The sequence below is a fragment of the Ranitomeya imitator genome, chromosome 1 (assembly GCF_032444005.1).
Source record: "Ranitomeya imitator isolate aRanImi1 chromosome 1, aRanImi1.pri, whole genome shotgun sequence".
Classification (NCBI taxonomy): domain Eukaryota; kingdom Metazoa; phylum Chordata; class Amphibia; order Anura; family Dendrobatidae; genus Ranitomeya; species Ranitomeya imitator.
In genome coordinates, this window is record NC_091282.1 from 1,211,809,265 (window position 1) to 1,211,831,280 (window position 22,016).

A 22,016-nucleotide genomic window follows, 5' to 3' on the forward strand; every position below is an offset into this window, starting at 1 on the left:
ACCTCTGTCTCGGAGTCTCTTTATACAGAGGCATGCAACCTATTTACCTATTTTTAGATTTACCCAGTGTCCTTCAGTCCAGCATCACAGATAAGGGAGAAGAATGGTGATGAGATCCAGTAGCATTACTTGATTACTTAATCTATTTGCATAGTTTTTCCCTCTCTGCTTTCAAAGTCAACAAACTGGCTCCATAACACAATGTAAAATTAGCATATCAGCAAACATCACTAGTCATCAAGGATAAGATCACACTATGTTATATGAAATATCAGCTTACGAGTGAATATTCCAGGCTTTCTTGACCAACCAGAAATCAACACTTAAATTTGAAAGCCAACAAACAGATAACATTCTATTAGTCGCCTGGTTAACTAAGATACAATACTGTGTGTCTTCACAGGCCCCAAACCCGTAGAGCTAGCGTTTGTAGCGACCACCTGAGATATGATTCACCCAGGGAACCCCCTGGATAGATTAGACAAGTCCAACCCCCAAGGAAGGGATTGTATTGACGATGGGGATAAAGTTATTACAACCTCCAGTTACCCCCTAAGAGAACGGTCAATGAGCAGGATGTCCCATTTTAAGGCTCTCGTATGAAATTGAGCCCAACGGACTGCTGGGATGCAGGAAGTTAATGACCCCAAAAGGGACATCGCCTGAAGGGACACAGAGGGACTGTTCACCGCTCTCCACACCTGGCGTGAGGATGTTTTCTAATTTACTAGCCGGTAGTCAACACTCCTAAATCACAGAGTCTACAATTAGCCTTAGGAACTCCTGCACCTTTAGGGGCTCTAGACGTGACTTTTTAAGGTTCAACAGCCACCCCAATCGTTCTAAAGTGTCCATTATTTCTTTCACTTGTGTCAAGCAATGATGAGCCAACCTGCCTACTATAAAGAATCATCCAGATAGGGGATAATCAAGACATTTATTTTGCGTAGATGTGCCATGACCTCTGCCACCTTGGTAAAAACCCGAGGGGCAATAGCGAGACCAAACAGGAAAGCTCTAAACTGAAAGTGTCTAATTTTGCCCCCTAGGGCCACTGTCATGAAACAGCTTTTAAAGATTAGCCTTATTGCCGACCTTCTAGATTCCATCATTCAAGAACTTGTTTAGAGATTTTAAGTTTATAATGGTTCTGAAGGAACAGTCTGGCTTCCCAATCAGAAAGAGGGGGGGGGGTAGAACCCTTTACTTCTTTCTGACAAGGGAACCTCCACCAGGACAGCCTTAAGCATCAGTTCCAGGACTTCTGCTTCCAAGGTTTGTTGTTCCCTGGAGGAGGATACAGAAATGATCATAAATCTGTCCAGTGGGATTGAAAGAAACTCTAACCTCAGCACCGATTTTATCAGGCTATGGATCCAGTCACTATTTGATTTTTCACTCCAGGCAGGATAGAAGGCCAGCAGGATGCTGTTCAGTCTGCAGCGAGCCACAGCTACCTTCCAGAGGGCCATGAACCGGTTCCTAGCCTCTCACAAAAAGTACACTGCCGTCTATCTGGATGACATCGTGATTTTCAGCCCGAATTGGGGAAGTCACCTGCATATGGTCCAGGCGGTACTGGATGCACTGAGGAAGGCAGGTGTGAAGACACAGCATTGTATCTTAATTAGCCAGATGTAGATTGTGTAGGCCCAGAATCATAAACTGCTGTCTAAAGTACTGACTCTTCTTGTAGGACGAATATTTACCTCTAATATTATCTCCTACAGTTAATTTTCTATTATCTTTGCAAAACAGTAATGGATGGCCATTGAACAATGATGTTTGCTAATATGTTAATTAGATGCATTGTCCAGGCCATCCAGTAGATTTGCATTCTAAACAGACGAGGAAAATCCATGAAAATAGTGTTAAAAAAATATTTTAAATAATCAAGTAATGCTACTTGGTCTCATCACCATTCTTCCCATTATCTGTGATGCTAGACTGAAGGACACTTGTTAAATCTAAAAATAGGTTATATGACTCTGTGTAAAGAGACTCAGAGATAGATGGGAGAGAGACAGCCAGAGATTCTGCCAAGACATCCATACATCCAAAAGGACCAGAGACAGGACAACAGCCAATTCATCATGGCTCCATCACAAGGGACATGGATCTATCATTCTGCAGGAAACAACCTAGGGATTTTCTGCCCTGGTTGAAAGAATACAGATCTGCTCCATCGACTAACGCTGAACCATGGATACGTATGAGAAGCCAGGTTGGGACTCTCGGGTTAACTGGCCTTGTACCTGATTGGACTGTCATCTTCCTACATTTGTCGTTACCTCCTCTCTGTGTGCTTGCCACAGGCGGAGTAACCGACCCTGGAAGATGAAGCCAGGTTGTGATCCTCGATTCAATTGTACAGTGTGTGAACTCAATGGACTGTCATCTTCCTACACTTGTCGTTACCTCCTATCTGTGTGTGTGTGTGTCACAGGTGGGGTAGCGACTCTGGAAGATCTGAAGTAACAGCTGCTATTATCACGGCGAGTCAGCGGGTAGACTCTGTAATGTGCACCATCTTGGGTACTGTGCTGGGACTGTTTTCTAGCGATCCAGGACTTCAGCTACTACATCGAGCATAAGCTAGGGAAACCACATGGTGACCCAGATGCCTAAGTCATGCCCTCAGCCGCAGGCCCGGTCTCTTATGAACAGGGAGACCGTCGCTCCTCACGCGGGACTATGCACCTCACCCGCTCTGTCCCTGCTGCGGGTCCGGTCTCCGCTGTGCAGGGAGATCGTCGCCCATCAGGCAGTCCCACTCGGAGTGCTCACCCTGTCCGTGGCTCCAGATGATCGGGGGCTCCGTTCTCTGCTAGGAACCTGCATCCCCTTGGCAGGTCTCCTGGAAATGCTCCTAGGCCGGTGTCACACTAGAATGTAATACGGACGAGTGCTAAGTGCTCACTCGCGCCCATATAAGCCTATGGGTGCAAGTGAGACAACGCACGTCACTCAGATATCATCCAAGTAATTTGCGTTATACGCTGACCCCGGCAATGGAGCAGATGGAGAAATTAATTTCTCAGCCTCCTCCGCAGCTGTGCTCCGATCCGCTCTCTGCGAGAGGCTCGGAGCACAGACGCATGACACTCGGCTCCTGCTGAGAGCAGAGCAGGAGACGAGTGTCATTAGCATATCGCATCAGATGCAATACGCTAGTGTGACCCCAGCCTTAGGAGGCGCGCCACGCTTCCGGCGCACACTTAAAGCAGCAGGACACCTGTTCTCTGTTATGGATGTTTGTACTGTGATGCTCTGTGCATAGGCATCGTGTTCATTCTGTAGGCCACACTCTGCTGTGCACTGCGATTTGAAGACTGTTTTGCATTATATTAATACCTCGGTCTCCTCAGAATCCTCTGCTGGCAGTTCCCTATCCCGGATCCCTCTGGGTACTCCGGATTCCATTCCAGGATGACCAGGTCTCTCCTCACGGAACCATCCAGATACCTCTACCAGCTGGACCAGCCTTCCCAGGATTACACGGGGCTTCCGGGATTCTTTCCACAGACAGAGCCAGTATTCCAGTCTCTTCCATAGAGTCTGTATGGGTCGTCTCTCTGGTTCAGGATTTGCGGCATTTGGGCCTCCTGGTGTTGCGAAGGGAGGAATCCCAGTATAGGGGTACACCTTGCCCAGTGCTCCACTACGTGGTACAGTGTCATGATCCAGAGGGTTCTCCCCTCAGGCACAGTTTCCTTTTGTTTAACTTTCTTGAATAAATATCTTTGGTTTTTGAAGGTCACTCTCTTGTCTCTTGGGCATACAGCTACCACTATACCATCAGTGTTCTAGTGAGTCCACTATACACCTTCACGCCCTGTGGGCATAACAGCCTGATCCAGACTTCCCTGTGAAGGTGTCAAATCCCCATGCTTTGGGCAGAGGGGGGGTGATATATGGACAGAGTCACTGGAAAAGTGCTGGAGGGAAGATATGTTTCACTGAGGCCATTAGCTTCAGTAATTTGAAACCCAGTAGTTTTCTCAAGCATACTATGTTTTGTGAGGGGTTAAACGGCCATTTTAAGGGCTAGGTTTTTGTGGACCAACAAAGCGAGGGGGGATCTGGTGCTTAAAAAATCAGCCAGAAGCAGTCAGTTTTCAGTAGGGCTGGAGAAAGGAACTGCGGCGTTTTGTGTCCTGAGGAGGATAAACTGAACCAGACTGTGGTTATTATCCCGAGCGAGCGAATCCTCTCAGATGCAGAGACTGTACACCATTTTGTTTTTCTTTTCCTGTTTTTTTCGGAGGGCTGTGTTTATTTTCACAATGGTTTATGCTGCATGTATAATAAACCAATGAAAGATATAAACAGACAGTGTACCTGTGTGTACCTTCGTGTGCAGCCGAGTAAGTCGATCTACCACATTATAAAAACACAAAAATTGAGCTTGGATTACCATAAGTTGGTATACATGCAGCACATAACACACTGGCCATAAAGCGCACAAAACCTACAAGAGTGGGTTAGTTTTGAGAGGGGGATCTTTTTTCTCCGACTCATACGCTATTGCTATGGTTGACGTGATCCACCTAGACAAAGTTAATTTCGAGGCTTTTTTCTCCCCTTATTCTTTCCTGCATATTGTATTAATTGAATCCTGCCTCCAAGTAGCTGTGACATCTACATAGTGCATCACTGCCCTTCTCACATCTAGTGTGTGAAACAGCCTTATTTTTTTGGTAGATGACAAAAAGATGGAAGAACGATCTCTTGGCTCAAATTGGTCTCTGACACTACCTTCGGCAAAAAGGACAGATCAAGCCTAAATATTGACCAATCTTCTAGGATCTGCAAATAGGGATCCCTGACTGACCGTGCCTGTAATTCACCCAAACATTTTGCCGTGGTGACTGCCACCAGGTATGCAGTCTTCATAGAGAGAAAGTTGATGGTGGATTCTTCCTAGAGCTCATAGGGGGATCTGCACAACGTACCTAACACAAGGTTTAGGTCCCAAGGAGGAACGGTCTCTCTGACTGTGGGTCTTAACCTGGTAATAGCTCGAGAGAACCTTGCTACCCAAGGGTGGTCCACTAAAGGAAAGTGCATGAAGGCACTAAGGGCAGAGATCTGTACCTTTAACGTACTCGGCCTTAGGCACATCTCAAATCCTCTCTGAGGAAGTCCAAAATTCTGGGAATGACTGGGCAGGCTGTGCTAAGAGTAGATTTCCCCATGTAAGAACAGAACCTCTTACATATTTTGGAATAGATCGCTGATGTCACCGGTTTCCTACTCACCTGCTTAGTAGTTACCACCTTGTCTGACAACCTTCTGGAGCTTAGGATCCAGGCCGTCAGGCGCAGAAGATGAGGGTCTTGGTTCCAGATGGGACTCTGGGACAGCAGGTCGCGTCTGTCTGGAAGGGGAACTGGATCTTCCAAAGTCATGTGGTGCAATATTGGAAACCAACTTCACTTGGACCAGAAGGGAGCTACCAATACCACTGTGGCCTGTTCTTCTCCAAATTTTCTCAGGATCCTCGGTATGAGGGGAAATGCATACAGAAGACCTTCTCAACTCCGAGATAGGGCATTTATGCCTTCTGGGCTGTCCCCTGGATTTATGGAGAAAAATCTTGCCATCTTTGTGTTCTTCCACGTCAGAAACAGGTCTATACGCGGTGTTCCCCATCTCCTGGTGAGCTGGTGGAATACCTCTGGGTTCAGTTCCCACTCGAAGAACCAACGCTTTTTTCTCCTGAGAAAATCTGCTGTTATGTTCTCGGAACCCTTCAAGTGCACCGCGCAGAAGGACCGAACATTTCTTTCTGCCCATCGAAATATGGAGCATTTCCTATTCTTACTGAGTGACCACGAACAAGTGGTAAAGCAGGCGCAATGGGGTTACTTACACTGGCCAAGGACAGCTCGGCTGGAGCTTCTGAGCAAGGTGGATTAACCTCCATGGTTCAGACTGTGCACATCACCCATTCTGTGAGTAACCTTTTTAAAGGGGTCTTACCTTGTCCAGGTGGCCTCCAGATTACCCCCAAAGCCCTCTCATGTGTTCCTGATTGGAACGCATGCTGCGCCGCCTCGATCGGAAGCGTCCCTCTAAACTGTAGGTGTGCATCCTCGAGAGGCATCCAGCTGGAAACACGTTCCCCCCGTGGAACGCACGCTCACGCGTGCGACCGGAAGTAAGCGGCCGGCGGCGGCGTGGAGCCGAGAGCCCTCCGGAGAGGGAAGCGGCAACGTCGGGAGCTTCCCTGCTCCACCAACAAGCTGAGGGACCCCTGCCCAGTGAGGTATCAGCGACAGAGCCTCGATAGCGGGAAGGGAAGAGATTCTGTCCCCTCCGATCCCACTGAGCTCCGGTAAGTATAGCGCTCCTATTGCGTGCCCTGTCCTGCTAGGGACAGGAAAGAAAACACTGGGGGTGAAGCGGAAGGAGGCGGGGCTTTTAACCTCTTGTGTGTTTCCTGTCCCTAGAGGATAAACGGGACTAACTCCTGTCGTGCGGTCATGAGGGACGTCCTGGGAAAAATCAATCATTATTTAAGTCCAATAGGACCAATAGAGCCGTGTACATTGCACAGATTTCCCACAGGGCCATGTCTGTGACTAATAATCGTACCATTATGACACACCGGCTGCCAGCACAACCTCACAGCATGGACTCCCATCTAAGCCCTTTGAGGCTGTGCTCATGTCAGACGTGTACAGGAGCCAGCACCTATCACTTCTGGGGCCACAGATAACACCTTCCTTATTTCTCATGGTCAACCATTTCCCATTCCTGGGGTGCAGCTACTGTAAAATGTATTCTGGTTTCCTCCAGGTCTTGCATGTCCATCACACACATACTCGTATGAAGGAGGCTCCATGTGCCAAAGGTACATATCCCAGGGTGTCCCTATACTCCATCCTTTACAATGCAGGCAGGAATAAAAGAAAACCTGGAAGAAACTAAACACATTCATGGTCCAAAGTGACTAAGCATCTGGCACCGGCATCCAGATTGCCGAGGTTGTGGTGATACATATGAGGGACATATAACATGAAGAATGGACTCACACTCTGAGGCGCCTTCAGGAAATATCAGGTGACATTTCTCTTTCTCGCCATTGTGCTCCAGCAGCCACGACTTCAAGAAAATCTCCAAACTCAGAACATTTGGTGGAACAACATGAAAGTCAATGTCATACACATGGGAACCTGCAGAAGATGGATGAGTGTGATGATTGGCAGTGAGCAGGAGAATTTCCACCAATGGTACCCTCATACCTTGCTCTGGAGGTGACTCAGTAGAACCACTCTGCTCCTGCTCGGATGAGATCTGGAGAACCAGCAGCCGGCGCAATGTACCTAGATCAGCGTACTTCAGTCCATCGTCCAGGTCACGCATCAGTTCACATCCTGATCGGGAGGAGACAACAGTCACCTGGTGAGAAAATGTAGTGAGCACCACTGACAGATCTGCAGGTGTATAACATGTCTACATGTGAGAAGGCTTGTCACCTCCACAAAGCAGCCACGTGATGTAGCTCCGGAGGAGCTGTGCTGCATCCGCTGCTTGTTCTGCTGCAGGGAGTCCAGCACAGCCACAGAGAGGGCGCTGTTCTTCACAGGTCCACAACCTTCTGTGGGGATAGCCTGCACTTCAGACAGGCACCACAGGAGGCGGCACAAGTTACCCTTCATTTCCTAAACAGAAAAAAGATAGAAAATCATAACATTGGGATTATAAAACATGAGAAAGGGGATAGTCTACAAGAAGGAAGCAGGAGAGGAGAGTAGAAAGTCTACAAGAAATCCAAAGAAGAGAATGGAGAGTCTACAAGAAGAAAGCCGAGAAGAGTGGAGATTCTACAAGAAGGAAGCCGAGGAGAGTGGAGATTCTACAAGAAGGATGCCGAGGAGAGTGGAGATTCTACAAGAAGGAAACCGAGAAGAGTGGAGATTCTTCAAGAAGGATGCAGAAGAGGAGAGTGGAGATTCTACAAGAAGGAAGCAGAGGAGGAGAGTGGAGAGTCTACAAGAAGGAAACCGAGGAGAGTGGAGAGTCTACAAGAAGGAAGCAGGAGGAGGAGAGTGGAGATTCTACAAAAAGGAAGCCGAGGAAGAGTGGAGATTCTACAAGAAGGAAGTAGAGGAGGAGAGTGGAGAGTCTACAAGAAGGAAACCGAGGAGAGTGGAGAGTCTACAAGAAGGAAGTAGAGGAGGAGAGTGGAGAGTCTACAAGAAGGAAACCGAGGAGAGTGGAGAGTCTACAAGAAGGAAGCAGAGGAGGAGAGTGGAGATTCTACAAAAGAAGCCGAGGAAGAGTGCAGATTCTACAAGAAGGAAGTAGAGGAGAGTGGACAGTCTACAAGAAGGAAACAGAGGAGAGTGGAGAGTCTACAAGAAGGAAACAGAGGAGAGTGGAGAGTCTACAAGAAGGAAGCCGAGGAAGAGTGGAGATTCTACAAAAAGGAAGCAGAGGAGGAGAGAGGAGAGTCTACAAGAAGGAAACCGAGGAGAGTCTACAAGAAGGAAGCAGAGGAGGAGTGGAGATTCTACAAGAAGGAAACCGAGGAAGAGTGGAGATTCTACAAGAAGGAAACCGAGGAGAGTGGAGAGTCTACAAGAAGGAAGCAGAGGAGGAGAGTGGACAGTCTACAAGAAGGAAACCGAGGAGAGTGGAGAGTCTACAAGAAGGAAGCAGGAGGAGGAGAGTGGAGATTCTACAAAAAGGAAGCTGAGGAAGAGTGGAGATTCTACAAGAAGGAAGTAGAGGAGGAGAGTGGAGAGTCTACAAGAAGGAAACCGAGGAGAGTGGAGAGTTTACAAGAAGGAAGCAGAGGAGGAGAGTGGAGAGTCTACAAGAAGGAAACCGAAAGACACAAAAGAGAATAGTAAAACCAAAAACACTCAGTTTGAAAAAATGTTGCAGTAATCCGCAAGTGCTAGTAAAAGATGTAAAAAACAGGGTATTTGGTTGATACGTTTTTTGCAAAAAATGTATACTAAGCTGCTCTACCAATCTTCACGGTATACCCTTATCAGAGCAGTCCTAACTAATGTATGCAATCCCTATCTGATGTATTTAAAAACCTGATCATCTGTATATAACCTGTGTGAACAGGGTTCAGAGAGGAAAAATCCATGTGTGCATACAGGGTAGAACAGCTTTTGTGCAGATAGCCCAAGAGGAGTGGTGGAACTCCCCAGTCTTGTAGACACAAGAGAACAATTATGGAAACAGGAACACATGGGCTACTTGCACAGTGAACAAGTCTGTATGATCATGTTCACACACCACCAAGAAACCTGAAGACACAAAAGAGAATAGTAAAACCAAAAACACTCAGTTTGAAAAAATGTTGCAGTAATCCGCAAGTGCTAGTAAAAGATGTAAAAAACAGGGTATTTGGTTGATACGTTTTTTGCAAAAAATTTATACTAAGCTGCTCTACCAATCTTCACGGTATACCCTTATCAGAGCAGTCCTAACTAATGTATGCAATCCCTATCTGATGTATTTAAAAACCTGATCATCTGTATATAACCTGTGTGAACAGGGTTCAGAGAGGAAAAATCCATGTGTGTATACAGGGTAGAACAGCTTTTGTGCAGATAGCCCAAGAGGAGTGGTGGAACTCCCCAGTCTTGTAGACACAAGAGAACAATTATGGAAACAGGAACACATGGGCTACTTGCACAGTGAACAAGTCTGTATGATCATGTTCACACACCACCAAGAAACCTGAAGACACAAAAGAGAATAGTAAAACCAAAAACACTCAGTTTGAAAAAATGTTGCAGTAATCCGCAAGTGCTAGTAAAAGATGTAAAAAACAGGGTATTTGGTTGATACGTTTTTTGCAAAAAATGTATACTAAGCTGCTCTACCAATCTTCACGGTATACCCTTATCAGAGCAGTCCTAACTAATGTATGCAATCCCTATCTGATGTATTTAAAAACCTGATCATCTGTATATAACCTGTGTGAACAGGGTTCAGAGAGGAAAAATCCATGTGTGCATACAGGGTAGAACAGCTTTTGTGCAGATAGCCCAAGAGGAGTGGTGGAACTCCCCAGTCTTGTAGACACAAGAGAACAATTATGGAAACAGGAACACATGGGCTACTTGCACAGTGAACAAGTCTGTATGATCATGTTCACACACCACCAAGAAACCTGAAGACACAAAAGAGAATAGTAAAACCAAAAACACTCAGTTTGAAAAAATGTTGCAGTAATCCGCAAGTGCTAGTAAAAGATGTAAAAAACAGGGTATTTGGTTGATACGTTTTTTGCAAAAAATGTATACTAAGCTGCTCTACCAATCTTCACGGTATACCCTTATCAGAGCAGTCCTAACTAATGTATGCAATCCCTATCTGATGTATTTAAAAACCTGATCATCTGTATATAACCTGTGTGAACAGGGTTCAGAGAGGAAAAATCCATGTGTGCATACAGGGTAGAACAGCTTTTGTGCAGATAGCCCAAGAGGAGTGGTGGAACTCCCCAGTCTTGTAGACACAAGAGAACAATTATGGAAACAGGAACACATGGGCTACTTGCACAGTGAACAAGTCTGTATGATCATGTTCACACACCACCAAGAAACCTGAAGACACAAAAGAGAATAGTAAAACCAAAAACACTCAGTTTGAAAAAATGTTGCAGTAATCCGCAAGTGCTAGTAAAAGATGTAAAAAACAGGGTATTTGGTTGATACGTTTTTTGCAAAAAATGTATACTAAGCTGCTCTACCAATCTTCACGGTATACCCTTATCAGAGCAGTCCTAACTAATGTATGCAATCCCTATCTGATGTATTTAAAAACCTGATCATCTGTATATAACCTGTGTGAACAGGGTTCAGAGAGGAAAAATCCATGTGTGCATACAGGGTAGAACAGCTTTTGTGCAGATAGCCCAAGAGGAGTGGTGGAACTCCCCAGTCTTGTAGACACAAGAGAACAATTATGGAAACAGGAACACATGGGCTACTTGCACAGTGAACAAGTCTGTATGATCATGTTCACACACCACCAAGAAACCTGAAGACACAAAAGAGAATAGTAAAACCAAAAACACTCAGTTTGAAAAAATGTTGCAGTAATCCGCAAGTGCTAGTAAAAGATGTAAAAAACAGGGTATTTGGTTGATACGTTTTTTGCAAAAAATGTATACTAAGCTGCTCTACCAATCTTCACGGTATACCCTTATCAGAGCAGCCCTAACTAATGTATGCAATCCCTATCTGATGTATTTAAAAACCTGATCATCTGTATATAACCTGTGTGAACAGGGTTCAGAGAGGAAAAATCCATGTGTGCATACAGGGTAGAACAGCTTTTGTGCAGATAGCCCAAGAGGAGTGGTGGAACTCCCCAGTCTTGTAGACACAAGAGAACAATTATGGAAACAGGAACACATGGGCTACTTGCACAGTGAACAAGTCTGTATGATCATGTTCACACACCACCAAGAAACCTGAAGACACAAAAGAGAATAGTAAAACCAAAAACACTCAGTTTGAAAAAATGTTGCAGTAATCCGCAAGTGCTAGTAAAAGATGTAAAAAACAGGGTATTTGGTTGATACGTTTTTTGCAAAAAATGTATACTAAGCTGCTCTACCAATCTTCACGGTATACCCTTATCAGAGCAGTCCTAACTAATGTATGCAATCCCTATCTGATGTATTTAAAAACCTGATCATCTGTATATAACCTGTGTGAACAGGGTTCAGAGAGGAAAAATCCATGTGTGCATACAGGGTAGAACAGCTTTTGTGCAGATAGCCCAAGAGGAGTGGTGGAACTCCCCAGTCTTGTAGACACAAGAGAACAATTATGGAAACAGGAACACATGGGCTACTTGCACAGTGAACAAGTCTGTATGATCATGTTCACACACCACCAAGAAACCTGAAGACACAAAAGAGAATAGTAAAACCAAAAACACTCAGTTTGAAAAAATGTTGCAGTAATCCGCAAGTGCTAGTAAAAGATGTAAAAAACAGGGTATTTGGTTGATACGTTTTTTGCAAAAAATGTATACTAAGCTGCTCTACCAATCTTCACGGTATACCCTTATCAGAGCAGTCCTAAGTAATGTATGCAATCCCTATCTGATGTATTTAAAAACCTGATCATCTGTATATAACCTGTGTGAACAGGGTTCAGAGAGGAAAAATCCATGTGTGCATACAGGGTAGAACAGCTTTTGTGCAGATAGCCCAAGAGGAGTGGTGGAACTCCCCAGTCTTGTAGACACAAGAGAACAATTATGGAAACAGGAACACATGGGCTACTTGCACAGTGAACAAGTCTGTATGATCATGTTCACACACCACCAAGAAACCTGAAGACACAAAAGAGAATAGTAAAACCAAAAACACTCAGTTTGAAAAAATGTTGCAGTAATCCGCAAGTGCTAGTAAAAGATGTAAAAAACAGGGTATTTGGTTGATACGTTTTTTGCAAAAAATGTATACTAAGCTGCTCTACCAATCTTCACGGTATACCCTTATCAGAGCAGCCCTAACTAATGTATGCAATCCCTATCTGATGTATTTAAAAACCTGATCATCTGTATATAACCTGTGTGAACAGGGTTCAGAGAGGAAAAATCCATGTGTGCATACAGGGTAGAACAGCTTTTGTGCAGATAGCCCAAGAGGAGTGGTGGAACTCCCCAGTCTTGTAGACACAAGAGAACAATTATGGAAACAGGAACACATGGGCTACTTGCACAGTGAACAAGTCTGTATGATCATGTTCACACACCACCAAGAAACCTGAAGACACAAAAGAGAATAGTAAAACCAAAAACACTCAGTTTGAAAAAATGTTGCAGTAATCCGCAAGTGCTAGTAAAAGATGTAAAAAACAGGGTATTTGGTTGATACGTTTTTTGCAAAAAATGTATACTAAGCTGCTCTACCAATCTTCACGGTATACCCTTATCAGAGCAGTCCTAACTAATGTATGCAATCCCTATCTGATGTATTTAAAAACCTGATCATCTGTATGTAACCTGTGTGAACAGGGTTCAGAGAGGAAAAATCCATGTGTGCATACAGGGTAGAACAGCTTTTGTGCAGATAGCCCAAGAGGAGTGGTGGAACTCCCCAGTCTTGTAGACACAAGAGAACAATTATGGAAACAGGAACACATGGGCTACTTGCACAGTGAACAAGTCTGTATGATCATGTTCACACACCACCAAGAAACCTGAAGACACAAAAGAGAATAGTAAAACCAAAAACACTCAGTTTGAAAAAATGTTGCAGTAATCCGCAAGTGCTAGTAAAAGATGTAAAAAACAGGGTATTTGGTTGATACGTTTTTTGCAAAAAATGTATACTAAGCTGCTCTACCAATCTTCACGGTATACCCTTATCAGAGCAGTCCTAACTAATGTATGCAATCCCTATCTGATGTATTTAAAAACCTGATCATCTGTATGTAACCTGTGTGAACAGGGTTCAGAGAGGAAAAATCCATGTGTGCATACAGGGTAGAACAGCTTTTGTGCAGATAGCCCAAGAGGAGTGGTGGAACTCCCCAGTCTTGTAGACACAAGAGAACAATTATGGAAACAGGAACACAAGGAAACACAAGGAAACCGAGGAGAGTCTACAAGAAGGAAGCAGAGGAGGAGTGGAGATTCTACAAGAAGGAAACCGAGGAGAGTGGAGAGTCTACAAGAAGGAAACCGAGGAGAGTGGAGAGTCTACAAGAAGGAAGCAGAGGAGGATAGTGGACAGTCTACAAGAAGGAAACCGAGGAGAGTGGAGAGTCTACAAGAAGGAAGCAGAGGAGGAGAGTGGAGATTCTACAAAAAGGAAGCCGAGGAAGAGTGCAGATTCTACAAGAAGGAAGTAGAGGAGAGTGGAGAGTCTACAAGAAGGAAACCGAGGAGAGTGGAGAGTCTACAAGAAGGAAGCAGAGGAGGAGATTCTACAAAAAGGAAACCGAGGAGAGTGGAGAGTCTACAAGAAGGAAGCAGAGGAGGAGAGTGGAGAGTCTACAAGAAGGAAGCCGAGGAGAGTGGAGATTCTACAAGAAGAAAGCAGAGGAGGAGAGTGGAGAGTCTACAAAAAGGAAGCCGAGGAAGAGTGGAGATTCTAAAAGAAGGAAACCGAGGAGAGTGGAGACTCTACAAGAAGGAAACCGAGAAGAGTGGAGATTCTACAAGAAAGAAGCAGAGGAGGAGAGTGGAGAGTCTACAAGAAGGAAACCGAGGAGAGTGGAGAGTCTACAAGAAGGAAGCAGAGGAGGAGAGTGGAAAGTCTACAAAAAGGAAGCCGAGGAAAAGTGGAGATTCTACAAGAAGGAAACCGAGGAGAGTGGAGAGTCTACAAGAAGGAAGCAGAGGAGGAGAGTGGAGATTCTACAAGAAGGAAGCCGAGGAGAGTGGAGAGTCTACAAGAAGAAAGCCGAGGAGAGTGGAGATTCTACAAGAAGGAAGCAGTGGAAGAGTGGAGATTCTACAAGAAGGAAACCGAGGAGGAGAGTGGAGAGTCTACAAGAAGGAAGCAGAGGAGGAGAGTGGAGATTCTACAAGAAGGAAGCAGTGGAAGAGTGGAGATTCTACAAGAAGGAAACCGAGGAGGAGAGTGGAGAGTCTACAAGAAGGAAGCAGAGGAGGAGAGTGGAGATTCTACAAGAAGGAAGCCGAGGAGAGTGGAGTGTTTACAAGAATGTAGCAGAGGAGGAGAGTGGAGAGTCTACAAGAAGAAAGCAGAGGAGCAGAGTGGAGAGTCTATAAGAAGGAAGCAGAGAAGAGTGGAGAGTCTACAATAAGAGAGCCGAGGAGGAGAAAAAATATTCTACAAGAAGAGAGCTGAAGAGGAGAGTATAGAGTCTACAAGAAGTCAAGGAGGAAAAGAGGAAAGTCTACAAGAAGAAATCTGAGAAGAGTGTTAGGGCACACGGGATGCGTGTTCTCATCTTGTCTGCTGCCAAATTGGACGTGAGGTTTTACGGCCGGAGAAATCAGGACACAAATGCAAGAAATTGTGTCTCAAAAGATTTCTGATTTATTGCCTGGCGAATACAGCTCTTTTATAAGAAAAATCGGGCGGTCTCAGTACATTACATCATGGGTTTTTCCAACTTAATTATTGCAAGTCACTATTGATCTCACATGTTCTATGTTATTATCTTTATTAGGCTACTTTCACACTATCAGTATTTGGTCAGTATTTTACATCAGTATTTGTAAGTCAAAACTAGGAGCGGAACAATTAGAGGAAAAGTATAATAGAAACATATGCACCACTTCTGGATTTATCACCCACTCCTGGTTTTGGCTGAGAAATACTGATGTAAAACACTGACCAAATACTGATAGTGTGACGGCAGCCTTACTATAGGACCATTACTCTAATGAGTATTGCTTTTAGTCTATCTCTGTAGAGTTATCACCCTAATGGCCTGCTTTAGGTCAGGCGGACATCTATCTATGCACGTATCCTACTGGTCTTTGGTTTATGGGGGGATCAATTTCAATGTGCAGGTACATTTACTCTTGATAAAACTAGGTGAATTATATAGCCTCTTATCGTCTATCTGGACATTGGCGTATCTTGGTACATCCTGGTACAGAATAATAAACACAATTAATTATGACAGTGAATCAGAAAACCTTATAGTTACATGACTCTAATATTCAGCAAAGAGTCCATATAAAAGTTTTGATTTTAATATATCTTCATATGCCATACATTCTCTCCTTAACAAGGGTAGTGATTGTACAAGAAGAGAGTCAAGGAGGAGAGAAAATATTCTACAAGAAGAGGAGATCAGAGTCTACAAGAAGAAAGATGAGAGTAGAGATTCTACAAGGGAGCCAAGGAGGAGACTAGAGATTCTACAAGAAGAGGAGATAAGAGAGTCTACAAGAAGAGAGCAGAGGATGAGAGTAAAAATTCTACAAGGGAGCCAAGGAGGAGACTAGAGATTCTACAAGGGAGCCAAGGATGAGAGTAGAGATTATACAAGGGAGCCAATGAGGAGAGTAGAGATTCAACAAGGGAGCCAAGGAGGATAGTAGAGAGTCTACAAGAAGAGAGCAGAGGATGAGAGTAAAAATTCTACAAGGGAGCCAAGGAGGAGACTAGAGATTCTACAAGGGAGCCAAGGATGAGAGTAGAGATTATACAAGGGAGCCAATGAAAAGAGTAGAGATTCTACTAGGGAGGCAAGGATGAGAGTAGATTCTACAAGGGAGGCAAGGAGGAGAGTAGAGATTCTACAAGGGAGCCAAGGAGGAGAGTAGAGATTCAACAAGGGAGCCGAGGAGGAGAGTAGAGATTATACAAGGGAGCAGAGGAGGAGAGTAGAGATTCTACAAGGGAGCCAAAGAGGAGAGTAGAGATTCTACAAGGGAGCCAAGGAGGAGAGTAGAGATTCAACAAGGGAGCCAAGGAGGAGAGTAGAGATTCTACAAGGGAGCCAAAGAGGAGAGTAGAGATTCTACAAGGGAGCCAAGGAGGAGAGTAAAAATTCTACAAGGGAGCCAAGGAGGAGACTAGAGATTCTACAAGGGAGCCAAGGATGAGAGTAGAGATTATACAAGGGAGCCAAGGATGAGAGTAGAGATTATACAAGGGAGCCAATGAAAAGAGTAGAGATTCTACTAGGGAGGCAAGGATGAGAGTAGATTCTACAAGGGAGGCAAGGAGGAGAGTAGAGATTCAACAAGGGAGCCGAGGAGGAGAGTAGAGATTATACAAGGGAGCAGAGGAGGAGAGTAGAGATTCTACAAGGGAGCCAAAGAGGAGAGTAGAGATTCTACAAGGGAGCCAAGGAGGAGAGTAGAGATTCAACAAGGGAGCCAAGGAGGAGAGTAGAGATTCTACAAGGGAGCCAAGGAGGAGAGTAGAGATTCAACAAGGGAGCCGAGGAGGAGAGTAGAGATTATACAAGGGAGCAGAGGAGGAGAGTAGAGATTCTACAAGGGAGCCAAAGAGGAGAGTAGAGATTCTACAAGGGAGCCAAGGAGGAGAGTAGAGATTCAACAAGGGAGCCAAGGAGGAGAGTAGAGATTCTACAAGGGAGCCAAGGAGGAGAGTAGAGATTCTACAAGGGAGCCAAGGATGAGAGTAGAGATTCTACAAGGGAGCCAAGGATGAAAGTAGAGATTCTACAAGGGAGCCAAGGAGGAGAGTAAAGATTCTATAAGGGAGAAAAGGAGGAAAGTAGAGATTCTACAAGGGAGCAAAAGAGGAGAGTAGAGATTCTACAAGGGAGCCAAGGAGGAGAGTAGAGATTCTACAAGGGAGCCAAGGAGGAGAGTAGAGATTATACAAGGGAGCAGAGGAGGAGAGTAGAGATTCTACAAGGGAGCCAAAGAGGAGAGTAGAGATTCTACAAGGGAGCCAAGGAGGAGAGTAGAGATTCTACAAGGGAGCCAAGGATGAGACTAGAGATTCTACAAGGGAGGAAAGGAGGAGAGTAGAGATTCTACAAAGGAGCCAATGAGGAGAGTAGAGATTCTACAAGGGAGCCAAGGATGAGAGTAAAAATTCTACAAGGAAGCCAAGGAGGAGACTAGAGATTCTACAAGACAGCAGAGGAGGAGAGTAGAGATTCTACAAGGGAGCCAAGGAGGAGAGTAGAGATTCTAGAAGACAGCAGAGGAGAGTAGAGATTCTAGAAGACAGCAGAGGAGAGTAGAGATTCTACAAGGGAGCCAAGGAGGAGAGTAGAGATTCAACAAGGGAGCCAAGGAGGAGAGTAGAGATTCTACAAGGGAGCCGAGGAGAGTAGAGATTCAACAAGGGAGCCAAGGAGGATAGTAGAGATTCTACAAGGGAGCCAAGGAGGAGAGTAGAGATTCAACAAGGGAGCCAAGGAGGAGAGTAGAGATTCTACAAGGGAGCCAAGGAGGAGAGTAGAGATTCAACAAGGGAGCCAAGGAGGAGAGTAGAGATTCTACAAGGGAGCCAAGGAGGAGAGTAGAGATTCTACAAGGGAGCCAAGGATGAGAGTAGAGATTCTACAAGGGAGCCAAGGATGAAAGTAGAGATTCTACAAGGGAGCCAAGGAGGAGAGTAAAGATTCTATAAGGGAGAAAAGGAGGAAAGTAGAGATTCTACAAGGGAGCAAAAGAGGAGAGTAGAGATTCTACAAGGGAGCCAAGGAGGAGAGTAGAGATTATACAAGGGAGCCAAGGAGGAGAGTAGAGATTCTACAAGGGAGCCAAGGATGAGACTAAAGATTCTACAAGGGAGGAAAGGAGGAGAGTAGAGATTCTACAAAGGAGCCAAGGAGGAGAGTAGAGATTCTACAAGGGAGCCAAGGATGAGAGTAAAAATTCTACAAGGAAGCCAAGGAGGAGACTAGAGATTCTACAAGACAGCAGAGGAGGAGAGTAGAGATTCTACAAGGGAGCCAAGGAGGAGAGTAGAGATTCTAGAAGACAGCAGAGGAGAGTAGAGATTCTACAAGGGAGCCAAGGAGGAGAGTAGAGATTCTACATGGGAGCTGAGGAGAGATTCTACAAGACAGCAAAGGAGGAGAGTAGAGATTCTACAAGGGAGCAGAGGAGGAGAGTAGAGATTCTACAAAGGAGCCAAGGAGGAGAGTAGAGATTCTACAAGGGAGCAGAGGAGGAGAGTAGAGATTCTACAAGGCAGCAGAGGAGAAGAGTAGAGATTCTACAAGGCAGCAGAGGGGGTTGTGGACTATTCACTTTCCTATAGTGACATATAGCTTGGAGTGATCCTAAATGTATGCAGAGCGCACAGAACTCTGCTGTGTGCGTGTAAGATAGGAAATTATTTATAGAGATCTAATATAAGAGTCCAGAGTCATGACAGTATTGCTGGGATGTTCTCATGATGTGAGGCTAGGGCTCCACAGCATCTCACCTTGTGACTCAAAGATCACAACCATTAGTGAATGTGGTTTAGTTCTGACCTAGATGTTGATGTATCCATGACGCAACAATCGGCATAAATCTAAAGCTGTGGGACATTACCACACTCACTATCCTTATTAGTGAAAATAGTGATATTATAGGGAACCTGTCATAAGAAAAACGCTATTAATCTGCAGAAAGACGAGCAGCTGGAAGGAGAAAAGTTCATCTCCTTGTGTCTGAGCTATTAGTGCGGCGGCTGCACGACTTCAGAATGCTATTACCCCATATCTGCAAGTTAATCACATTACTTCATAGGACAAGTTCCCTTTAAAGAGGTCGCAAGATTTTACAATACAAGCTGTATACATTACTACATAGATCTCCTAGACCAGATGAAGCGGGTGTAGTCTGATAACCCATCGCAGAGTGGCTGTGCTGTGTGCGATACACAGACAAAGCAGCACCATGTGCGACACTGTAAAGTCTGGGGGCCAGGCCTCTCAGGTGGACCCTAAACCTGACACTACAGATGGAACACTCCCGGCCTCTATTGGCCCATAGTCCAGGGTGTGTAGCAGCTGATACATGTGAAGAAGGACGTCAGTCACAGAATTAACTGTGCATCATTAAAGCACGAATACGTCATAGCTGACGTATCACACAGGTGACAGACTATAAATTACCGTTAACACAAACAGGTCGCTGCTAATGTGCAAGGGTCCCCCCCCCCCCCACACACTGAACATATGGGGAAGAGGGAAAACTACCTGTAACTGGAGAAGAGCTGACAATCCAAACAACCTTCTTATAGCTAGGGAAAGAAACTAATGAAACCAACCTTTGTAGCAGAGACCGCCTGCCGTAGACAGGCAACTAAACCAAGATATCTGCTGGGAAAACAGACGAGGCTGAGACTGGGCTACGCAGAGGAGCAGTATAGAGGCTGCCTTTGTTCCAAGGAAGAAGCATCCTGGGTTCAAAGGATTTTTTGGAGAGTGTTCTAGACGTTTGCATCGATCCCATATTCATGGGAGATACATTTTCAGCATCGTAGCAAAGGGACGTACGGGACACATCCACTCACATCGCCATGGGGCCAGTAGGACCCCTGCAACCTAGTGTTCTGATAAAGAATGCAAATCTCTATGTAACTGTAAAATCAGGAAAACCTGTATGACGTCAGAATCTACTGCCGAGACCTCCAGGGGTGAAGATATCCTGTACGGTGGGGATCTTATCAAATTCTAACAGACCCAGCACATTCCACAATCAGCCCCCACATGGTTCATTAAGTAGGTGTGGGGGCATAACTGACCAAGTAAGCAGTATGTGGGCCATTCGTCAGTCCTTGGAAGGTGCAGCTTGCTGTAGGTTCGGTCCGTTTTCCTGGACTGTGTCCCTCAAACCATTTCCACAACACAGATTTAGAATGTTTCATTCTTATTACTTTTTATTTATGCAATTTTCCTCTTGGTCTGTAAAACGCACTCCTGATGCTATACGCTACCTGTAACGACTGCCCAGTCAGCCGACAAACGATTGGTGATGGCAGGGGGTTGTTATTGAGTTCTGGTGGAGTTGGCAGTGACAGTACCAGGGGTGTATATATACACTGCTCAAAAAAATAAAATAAAGGGAACACTAAAATCCCACATCCTAGATATCACTGAATGAAATATTTCAGTTGCAAATTTTTATTCATTTCATAGTTGAATGTGTTCAGAACAATAAAACATAATTATCAATGTAAATCAAAATGAATATCCCACGGAGGTCTGGATTTGGAATGATGCTCAAAATCAAAGTGGAAAATGAAGTTGCAGGCTGATCCAACTTCAGTGGAAATGCCTCAAGACAAGTAAATGATGCTCAGTAGTGTGTGTGGCCTCCATGTGCCTGTATGACCTCCCTACTGTACAACGCCTGGGCATGCTCCTGATGAGGCGGCGGATGGTCTCCTGAGGGATCTCCTCCGAGACCTGGACTAAAGCATCCGACAACTCATGGACAGTCTGTGGTACAACGTGACTTTGGTGGATGGAGCGAGACATGATGTCCCAGATGTGTTCAATTGGATTCAGGTCTGGGGAACGGGCGGGCCAGTCCATAGCTTCAATGCCTTCATCTTGCAGGAACTGCTGACACTCCAGCCACATGAGGTCTGGCATTGACCTGCATTAGGAGGAACCCAGGGCCAACCGCACCAGCATATGGTCTCACAAGGGGTCTGAGGATCTCATTTTGGAACCTATTGGCGGTCAGGCTACCTCTGGCGAGCACATGGAGGGCTGTGTGGCCCTCCAAAGAAACCCCCCACACCATTACTGACCCACTGCCAAACCGGTCATGCAGAAAGATGTTGCAGGCAGCAGATCGCTCTCCACGGCGTCTCCAGACTCTGTCACGTCTGTCACATGTGCTCAGTGTGAACCTGCTTTCATCTGTGAAGAGCACACGGAGCAAGTGGCGAATTTGCCAATCCTGGTGTTCTGTGGCAAATGCCAAGAGTCCTGCACGGTGTTGGGCTGTGAGCACAACCCCAATCTGTAGATATCGGGCACTCAGACTATCCTCATGGAGTCAGATTCTAACCGTTTGTGCAGACACATGCATATTTGTAAACTTCAAAAAACTGACCGTCACATTCAAACAGACTAGGTGTGAACAGGTGCTGAAACCTAGAGTTACCAACTCATATACTCTCAAACAAAAAGGCAACACACTGTAGCGTCATAGCTGGCAAATATGAAAACTGAATTGCATTACTGCATTAAAAATATGAAAAATTAAATATGAAAAATTGAGAAAGTTTAGCGTATAAATTGGCCAATTCATGTGTACCTGGAAGACACGATTTAAATCACAGCAGGACCACTACCCCTCCACACAGAGAGATATTTTAGTCTAAGAGAGGACACACATTAGGTTCCCATTCAGATGAAGACTTAATTCTCAGAGAGGAATGGCGTTGTTTAGGCCCTGGAAATGAGAAATGCCTTATCGTGGCTTCCAGGTACACATGAATTGGCCAATTTATGCGCTAAACTTTCTCAATTTTTCATATTTCATATTTTTTATGCAGTAATGCAAATCAATTTTCATATTTGCATGCTATGACGCTACAGTGTGCTGCCTTTTTGTTTGACATGCATATTTGTGGCCTGATGGAGGTAATT

The 22,016-nt window shown here is 45.0% G+C and overlaps 1 protein-coding gene across 1 annotated transcript in view; it reads right to left on the reverse strand.

Annotated features, from left to right (window-relative positions):
• Positions 1-22,016, reverse strand: part of M1AP (meiosis 1 associated protein) — a 155,648-nt gene that overhangs the window by 98,359 nt on the left and 35,273 nt on the right. Inside the window, exons 3-5 of the mRNA XM_069744687.1 lie at positions 7,485-7,670; positions 7,251-7,407; positions 7,041-7,181 (exon numbers count right to left, since the gene is read on the reverse strand). Of these exons, the coding sequence (XP_069600788.1) occupies positions 7,041-7,181; positions 7,251-7,407; positions 7,485-7,670 (484 nt within the window). The remainder of the gene's footprint in view (positions 1-7,040; positions 7,182-7,250; positions 7,408-7,484; positions 7,671-22,016) is intronic.